Here is a 10000-nt window from a genome sequence, read left to right as displayed (position 1 = left end):
TAAGTGTGATCGAACAGTGACGTCTCTGGTGATTACAAGGTAGGAGATTATGTTGTGATTATCCTTTCTTCTGTAATCCTTTTCTGTGACTGCAGTAGTGCATGGGATTTGATAGCGAGCGCCTTCATTGTCATTCATTTAGCATAGGTCGTCTCTCCTTCTCTTTCCAGTCGTTTCATTTTTCAAGTTAGAGAAATTGTTATTTTTTTCTCCAGCTTCTTTCCCTAGGAAATGAAATTAAATTTGGTACTTGAAGATGGCAATCCGGGTGTCAAAATCAAAGTTTCTTTTTCCTTACGTTTATATTTTGTTGGGCACCAAGCACTAATTGATTATCATAATAAGGCTGAGTAATTTTTTTCACCAGCTTCTTTTCCTAGAAAATAAAATGAAATTTGGAACGTGAAGACAGCATTCCGGGTGTCAAAATTAAAGTTGGTTTTCTCCTAACTTTTATATTTTGTTGATGACTACTAATTAATTTTATTAATGATCGGTGAATATCAAACCGAGAATATCATGATGGGAAACCTAGTTGCCTTTACCTCTAGATGAAGCAATTGTACATAGGCATTTATGTCTTACAATTGTCTTGATTTGTAAAATGGGTACCTGCTTTTCATTGAAAACAATAATTCTATTCAGAGTCGGAAAGAACTGCCTGTCTCATAAAGATGATTTTGGTTATGGGTATCCTTTCTTCAGTCTTTACACGAATCCTATTTTAAGTCAATTTCGATACGCACATGACGATGGTTTATTTCATGTTTATTAGATTTCATTTCATATAATTATTTCGGTTTTTGTTTTGGCTTAAAAGGCAAAGGGGCTATGTACATGGAGTTTAATTATCTACTGCTTTTTCAGTCTAGATTACGTCTCTAATTCTTTGAAATCTAAATAATTTGCTTCATTAATTTTTGGATGAAGACATACTCAGCATTTAATATCAAATCCTTTGAAAAATTTCATTACATACATAAGATAATCTCGAGCCTAACAGCTTTCAAAGATCATTCTTGGGTCATAAGTTCTGAGAAGCACTATACGTTTCACAACTTACTTAAGAATTCTAATACCTTATTCAGTGTCCTTACAGCCACGCACATAAAGATAAATGCGTAAATGATATAAAAATGTACGCACTTTTCTCTGTATGTGTATACATATACTATTCGGATTTGGAAGTATAACAATGGTTTTGTTTAGTTATTGGTGCAAATACCTTGTCCAATCTTGAGTCGCATTTTTATATATACATCTATTCATAATTTTTATATACTTTCGGAATAAAAATTAAAGTTACAAATGTACTATTCAAAATGTATTGAATGTCTTTCTATCGCCGTGGGAACCATTTTACCCTTTACAATACTTGCTCTGTCAATCAGTGGCCATATCTGTGTCGCGGAGACGTTTTACTGTAGACGTCTTTATTAGAGTTCTAATATTTGTATTACATTTCTTTGCTCTTGATATGTGATTTTATTTTCATCAACCTTTCAGGCTCCTGTAGTTTTATGTAGTAGTGATGATTAAAGCTGTGGAATGTCCATTTGTCAGACGTATAAAGTATATTCTCTTATTTCTAATGGTATAATGCTCCATTTTTGTTTGAATTTTATATATTATTCTCTTTTGGAAATGGTACCTAATTATCGTAAATAAGGGAAATATATTTTTAATGCTTATACCAGCTTGGAATGACCTGGAAATCCCTGTATCATACATTAGCAAAGGGTTACTGAGGGATTAGCAAAATTGACAGATAATAATAAACTAATTATCGTCAATCCATTAAAACTTTTAATTCTTGTTATAGACGAACTTTTGAATTAATCAATTAGTCATTTGTTATTGATCCTTTAAATGGTTAGAACGTACGTATAGGTATATATATTTTTTTTATCATAGAAACTGCTTGAATGTGCATTAGATTTCAAACGATGATTTCCTTGATTGGAGACTTTACCCGAGTCTTCTTGTCATGGTTCTTTTACTCATGAATACTCTGAGAAACATGGGTGGTAATTTGAAATTAATTTATATAAGCGAGTCTATTATGTTTTCTATTTCAATAACAACATTTGCAGAATAGCAAATATTTCAAATTTAAATGGCTTTAGATTTTTTTTTTTCGTAAATACTCCAGTAAAAATTAACCAATTGTGAAAAATTCTTTTATTTTACGAAAATTACTTTGAAAGTATTTTGAATTTTCTTTACAGTGATCGACCGTATTCGATATTTATTACCTGATCTTGGACTATTGATAAAAAAATCTAACACTCGTTTTGCTCCTTGAAAATAGTCACCATATCTTGCGCACGCCTTGACGGCTGTGGGTTTACTCAAAAGGGTAGGCAATGTAACGAACAAACGGTCGCACACATGATTGCGTCACTTTATATAGTTTCATATGAATAAAAGATTGTCTATTAATGAAGCATTCTCTGGTCCTATCATCAAGAACTTAATTTATATTAATCGCAATGTCAGTACATTCAGTATACTCATGTACACACTGGCTGCGCAAATGACCAAATCCATGGAATAGAAGGTTTGTCACCACGTCGCTATTTCTTCTAAAACTGAAAACGGCCTCTGGAGAGTTGCCGTAACTATCACGTGTGTATTAGGCCCCTTCACCCCCGCCCGCAATCGTTGCTCTATAACGAAGTTGCTATACTATGGGCGGGTTCTCAAGCAGGTTGTCCGGGTGAACCTTCCGGAGGAGGTCGGGGATCTGGGGACCCAGGTCGTGGGTGGGTTGGGGAAACCGATCCCTTCGGGTGGAAGTAAGGAGCGAAGCGGTGAAGCCCCGGGGCGAGAGGAGGGTAAACTGGCCTGGGCAGCCTCACGCCTCCCTCGGCCCCACCGGAATTACTGCTCGATTGCGAGGTGTTTCCGCTGCCCACGCTAGGCACTGTGCCCACGCCCGAGGGGCTCGTGTGGGCGGCGGCCGCTGCCGTAATCGAAGCATGGTGAGCGAGAAGAGTTGCATTGACCTGATTCAGACCGTGAAGCGCCGCCCATTGAGACCACAACTGCAGGGAGAAATTAACCGGAGAGGAAGGCCCCGAGTTGGCGCGTCCTGCCCCTAGACTGTACAACTGGGACAGGGCTGGAGGCAGGCTGCCCAAACCCCCGAGGCCCGATCCGATTCCGGATCCGATGCCGGGCGACAAACCGGATCCCATGGCACCCGAGGAGAACGAAGAGGAGGGCGGAGCCAGGGAGCTGGTGGCGAGGGAAGTCGTGGGCGTTGTGGGTGTTGTGGAATGACAGGAACGGAAGAACATGTGGGCGCGGGCAGCCAGGACGGCCCTTTCTTCCAACGTGAGGGGCGAGGCGGTGCTATGGTGGGCGTCGAGTGAAGGCGCCAAGGCGTTTCGGAAGTAGGGGTGTTCAGATAGCATGGTTTCCATCGTCTCTCTGCGAAAGAAAAAGAAAGAATTAGGCTTTTATATATGAGAAATTCTGAAAGATATGAATATTTATCGTTTATTAACAATATATATATATATATATATATATATATATATATATATATATATATGTATATATATATATATATATATATATAAATTATATATATACATATATACTGTATATATATATATATATATATATATATATATATATATATATATATATATATATATATATATATACATATATATAAATATATATATATATATATATATATATATATATATACATACATATATATATATATATATATATACATATATATATATATATATTGTATAAAAATATTATTAAAGGAGAAAGGGGGCTGTCTCTAAAGAAAAAAAGATCAGCAACATTCCATATGTTTGACTGAACATATTAATCGAGATTTTGTGATAACACTGATTACTGTTATTCCAGGGATATTACAAAAATACAAAAGTTAATTATTTTAAAAGGTATATTTATTCAGCTCAGAACCCTGTATATATTTTGTTCTTCCAATGCAATTCACGAAGGATTCTTAACGAACACCACCTTGAACCCCGGGAACATCTGATGTTTAGTATTTTGGGTTTACAGAAAAATTAACTGAAGTTTATCATTACGTTTTTTGAAAAAAAAATTAGATATGCATTATGTTTCTTGAGGTGAAAACTAGAATGATAATTTATTTATTTATTTTTTTTTATTTATTTATTTATTTATTTTTTACAGAAATAGTGTACTATTGCTCTAGGTCTTTTACTCTTTTATTGGTGCAGAAAAAATTTCGGTACAAAATACTGTAGAGTTGATCAGTAAGTCCGTATTTCTCTGTCTCTCTCTCTCTCTCTCTCTCTCTCTCTCTCTCTCTCTCTCTCTCTCGATACATTTATATTTATATCAAAAGTGAGATCCCAAAACATTTTCTTTGCAGATTATATTTATTGGGAATCGGATTCCCGATTATGATAATCTTGTTACCTTCATAATTTCATTATGATAATGCATATGTTCAGATCCGCATTTTCAGTAAGTTTATAATAGCCTTTTTAATTACTGTTATTTCAACTTTATATGCACAGTTGGATACAGGAATCCTTGGCGCACCTGGCTCCAAAGAAGTGGCACCATGTCACACCCTTACTGTACGGGTAGTAACTAAATAGCTTCTGTTGAGAGAAATGGCAGAGGTGGTTAGTGGGGGCTACACATTAGATCTCGGCATGCAGTAAGGGTGTGACAAGGTGCGCTTTATTTAGACCGCAGAGTGCTGGGAATTTCTGTGTCCAGTTGTACGCAGGTAACTTTGATTTAAGGTTAGACTCTTAGTAATTAGGGTAAAGCATCGAATTTTTTATGAATTATTGGTTAGTGAGAGAGAGAGAGAGAGAGAGAGAGAGAGAGAGAGAGAGATCCTTCGCTAGTTAGTTATGCTCTTTGAAGGTAATTTAATAAAAAAAATCGAAAGTTGTTTACAAACTTAATTAAACTACAAGAATTGTATGGTTAGTAGTAAGCTTATTGTTGATAATAATCTCTTTAGCTCCTTTATATGAACAGTCACAGCAAATACCCAAAGTTCATCAATAAGGTTTTTAGAACAATTTGACCTTCGTGTTGGTTCTGGTGTAAGATGGAGGTATAAATGAAAATACTTTGTGCAAGATCTGTTGAATTTTCCTTTTACAAAAGATACAAGTTCTTTTGTGCGTCGAATTTAGATCCTAATTTAAAGAGCAGTAGCGAGGACGCAATAAAGTCTACGTAGATGAATAGTTCTATAAAAATACTGAAAGGGGATTGTGTAATATCAGTTGAACCCGAATGTTATTGAGGTACTTACTGCTCAATATTTTTTTTTTTCGTATCTAAACATTGTAAATCATTATTAAAGTAGTTTTTTTGTAGCTGTTTTGACCCTCTGTCTCCCCACCCGCCCTCATTATTCATGATTTGAATATGGAAGAAAATATTATACATTACTCTCCATTTCGTAGTTATTTTTCTGTCAGCAGTTATTACTTAGAAGTATTTTCTGGCCAAGTCTCGAGTCGCCGGAGGAAGTGTTTTCGCGTTTAATAATGAAAATTTAATGCCGGAATATCGAACAGAAGAAGCAGGAATCTGTTTGTGTTGTTTGGCATTCATAATGCAGGATATCAGGTGTAACAGAACACACCTTTATGGTGTCGTAAAACCTTCAATCGCTCATACAAAACAATATCCGAGGCCCGGAAGCGAGGCCCCCAACGAATCAACCGTTACGGAGGCAAATGTCAAAAGAAAACACATTTGTCTTAGTTTCCCGTCCATGCATAAATCTCCCTCAAGTGCGAATAAATCTCTATAAAGGCAAATTACAGTAGCATATAAGTGTCGCTGTAGAGGGGGGGGGAGGTCGATTTACATAATTCAAGTCCTTGTTTTGTCCCCTTTTTTGACATAGAAAAAGGTGGATGCAAAGGAAATACAAAGAAAAATTACCCGTTTTTTAACAATCAGAAATAGATATAGGTATACTGAAAATACAGGTATACTGAAAATACAGGTATACTGAAAATATCCTCTTTTCGTATTTAGTTTGATTAATCTGGAATTAAAGTCATAACTCATTCAACTGTCATACATGCATGCATACATATATACATACATGAAGTACATAAGAAACATCATAATGACAAATAATTGCATTTTTTTATTACTTTATCAAGTGATCGACATATATGTATATATTATATAAAAAACATATCCATACATACAAATATAGATGAAAGTAGTGAAATATTAATTTAAACAATAGAAAGAAAAAACATAAGTGGTTATGTATTATGTAAACTTATGTTATGTTGAGACAGAAAAACTAATTAATATTACATAGCCTATATATCCTAAACACGTATGTAAATTCGAAGAAATTCATGTTCATGTATACATGGATATGTATAACCACCATAGAAATAGAGCAAAAGTGATTTCCCAAATCAATAAATATAATAGTAGCAGAGACCGGGAACCGAGGAACCTGTTTCATAATTCAATAACCTCAATCAGTGATACCATCTGTTTCCCCCCTCCCTTCCCCCCTACCCCTCCCCCTCCAGCCTCCCCCTCCCGTCCCCCTATTCAATCTGTATAAAGTCCTATCCAATTCTTTTCTCGCTTTTTCGGTTCTCTCTGATTATTGTTATGTACGTATGTATGTATGGATCTCTTTCTGAGTCGGGATACCTTAACGTGCGGAAATGCTTTGTGTATTGCCATGATCAGTAAAGTTTTACTAGTTCGGACCACCCATATTATGTTGGTTTGCTGTTGTGAGCGATCGGACGAAAATCTCCCACCATCACCAATCCGCAGTGGCTAGGGTGGTGATTGAAATGGTCAAACTCCAGGCATGGCTAAGGAAACGTCTTGAGGCATTTATCCTACAGTGGACTAGAAACAACTGCGTCTGTTGTTTATATATATATATATATATATATATATATATATATATATATATATATATATATATACATGTATATATATATATATATATATTCATGTATGACAGATAATAATATATATATATATATATATATATATATATTATCTGTATGTATATATATATATATATATATACTGTATATATATATATATATATATCCCATGTTGACGGATAATGAGACATCGGAACATGGGTTTTTTCACTTATTACAAAAGGTCCGTAAGTTCACGATACTGTACACAGCTAACACTCTCAGGTAAGAGCCTTTGTCTACTTGAGTGCACAAAGGCAACTAACTACCCCTCGCTATCAAAATGTAATCTTGCTACAACAACATGCTGAATTATAGGTTTTGTGGAATTCTCATGATTATAGAATTAATATACCTTGACGCACAACACATATCTTCATACAAGAATTAGGATATATATATATATATATATATATATATATTTCATATATATGCGGCAAGCATGATTATATTTTGCTGCATATGTTTCCACAAACTAGGAGGTAGGAATTTCTTATAATCTCGGTTTTACTCATATTCGTTTTCAGTCCACGCAATGCCCAAACACCGGTGACATATGACGAATCGGTGCCGTCTCGTCATGGCACCTGATGAATGAACCTCACCTTTAGGGCTTCCGCTTTCATTATATTTTATTTCTGATTGGGAAGGACAGGGGATTTGCATAAGGTCTTCTCCTATCGTAATTCATTCTTTATTCCACCTGACTCGATGTCTTTGTTCATTAACTTTTGCGTCGGAGCGTCATACGTCATTCTGATGAATGGGTGCAAAAGAATTCTTTATGGACGATGCGTATTTCCTTATTCTTTTTTTTTTTCACTCCGAAATTTCATATCTATTTTTACGTTATATTCCGGGATAAAGTGAGAAACCGAGGGTAATTGATACAATGCTTATTTCTGCTGAATTTTCTATTCCTTTTAACATTATTTTTACGGATAAATCTAGAAACGAGAAAGAATTGCTTCATTGCTGTTTTTCTTCGTGGGTTACCTGAAAATAAAGAAAGTAATATTCACCGGTCCAATATGGCTTCTTATTTTATTTTATTTCACACATATAAATAACGTTATTTTATATGAGTGAACACTGAAACATTTTTTACCAGTGCCGTTTTATTTTTGCTTTACACTTTTTTCGGGTGCAGATTCCTGGACATTATTTTGAGATTATTTTCAAGTTTTCATATTAATTGGAGCTCTCTCTCTCTCTCTCTCTCTCTCTCTCTCTCTCTCTCTCTCTCTGTCTTGTATTTTTCCATTAATTTGAGAATGCTTAAGGTTCCTTTTCCCTTTCCTTTACCATTTCAAAAATTTACTTTTTTGTCCCCTAATTTATTTAATTTTCATATGTTTCGAATTTTAATTTTTATTTAGCCCATTTATCGTTGAATTTTATTTTGTATCGCTTGCATTCCATCTTCAAAAATCCACGTAGTTCATGCTTACAGTTCCCCCCTTCTTGTTTTTGGTTGCCCTTAAAGAAATGTATAGTTTCTTTTTCGACGCTCGTTAGTTTTCGCATCATTTTGGGACGCCCTCTCGAGTCTTTAGGTCATTATGTTTAGGGGTTTCCCCTTCAGGAGTCTTGTTCCCAAATGACCTGAGGACTCCACACCTCTCTCTTATCTCTTCTATGTAATGAGAGAGCAACGCGTCTGGCTATATATATATATATATATATGCGCGTGTGTGTGTGTGCGTGTGTGTGTTTGTGTATATTTTATGTATGTATATATATATATATATATATATTCCCTTACACTCTCAGTGGCATTTGCCAGAAGTATGACCACTCGGTGTCTCCCCAACTCTCTGGTAGTGGTAACAGGAGTAGTCATACCCTGGTGAGAGGGGGTACCCAAGTGAGGTACACTCGGAAACTACAATCTCCCAAATTTGCCGAAATAGCCGGGTTGTAATTAGGAAAGGGTGGGGGAGGGGAGGGTTGATTCTGCCAGTTTGCCTGAATATCTATCTAGGTAATTTAGTCATCATTATTGACGGATCGGGTACACTATGATGTTTATATATGCTTATATATGATTATCGTCATGCTGAAAATGGTTAGCTACCGGTTCCGTACATGTATTGTGTAATGAAGCTGATTGCCTCCTCGCTAGGTGTAACCCATCATAATCGACTTACTATGATTGCTTAAATTGCTGTTCAGATGAACAGAAATTAAATATGATGTATCATAAAGCACCTAACTAGCACGGAATCTGTTCCGGTACTCTTAACTTTGGGGACGGGGACAGAACTTGTCTTAATACACTACTTATATGTAGGAATGAATTGGCGTGAATTGTGACACCTAAGAGAGAAAATTATATACACCAAGCAATTATTTTAATCAGTATTTATGCCAGAGGACAGGTGTAGTAAATGTAATCGACAGTTGTAATAAATGCAATCAGCCATTACCATGAAATCTATAACTTTCAATAAATGCAAAATTCATGTGTTTTGAAATGTGTAACATTGCATACTTATACATGGCAACTACTTGTTTTTAAAGGGTTTTAGGGGTGTGGTAGCCTATCGGTAACGTCTCTGCCTGGTGATTTGCCGGACTGGGGTTCGAGTCCCGTTCGAGTACCGATAGTTTCTTGTAGTGTATGTAACCCCATTATCCTTGTGAGCTAAGGATGGAAGATTTAGGGGAGCCTATAGGTCTACCTGCTGAGTCATCAGAGCCATTGCTTGGGCCTACCTGGTCCTACCTTGGGTGGAGAGCGGGCATGGGTGCCAATCATTTATGTATTTGATCAGTCGCTAGGGTATAGTCGTTGTCCCTTGCCTCTGCCATTCGTGAGTGAGCTTTAAACCTAACGGGCTATGAGAGGAAGAAGTGGGTCTGACCCTAATGAAAGCAATGAGCCCACTCTCCAATGAATGACAGGTTGTTATTCATGAAAAAGAGGAGACTTTCCAGATGAGTGAAATAAAACAATATTATAAGATGAAATGCAATGAAATAGGCTTTTTAGAATTCGCTTTTTCATTATGTATTATTTC

General features: G+C 35.9%; 1 protein-coding gene across 1 annotated transcript in view; it reads right to left on the bottom strand.

The window, feature by feature from the left end:
* The window catches only part of LOC137641613 (T-box transcription factor TBX20-like), a 313159-nt gene that overhangs the window by 270 nt on the left and 302889 nt on the right, over positions 1–10000 (bottom strand). The window contains 1 exon segment of the mRNA XM_068374345.1: positions 1–3435. This exon segment is cut by the window's left edge and continues 270 nt beyond it. Coding sequence (XP_068230446.1) covers positions 2703–3435 — 733 coding nt within the window. The 3' untranslated portion in view covers positions 1–2702.

Source organism: Palaemon carinicauda, chromosome 5 (genome assembly GCF_036898095.1).
Source record: "Palaemon carinicauda isolate YSFRI2023 chromosome 5, ASM3689809v2, whole genome shotgun sequence".
Lineage (NCBI taxonomy): Eukaryota > Metazoa > Arthropoda > Malacostraca > Decapoda > Palaemonidae > Palaemon > Palaemon carinicauda.
The sequence above is the reverse complement of the archived record's forward strand: the minus strand, read 5'-3'. Positions and strand labels throughout refer to the sequence as shown.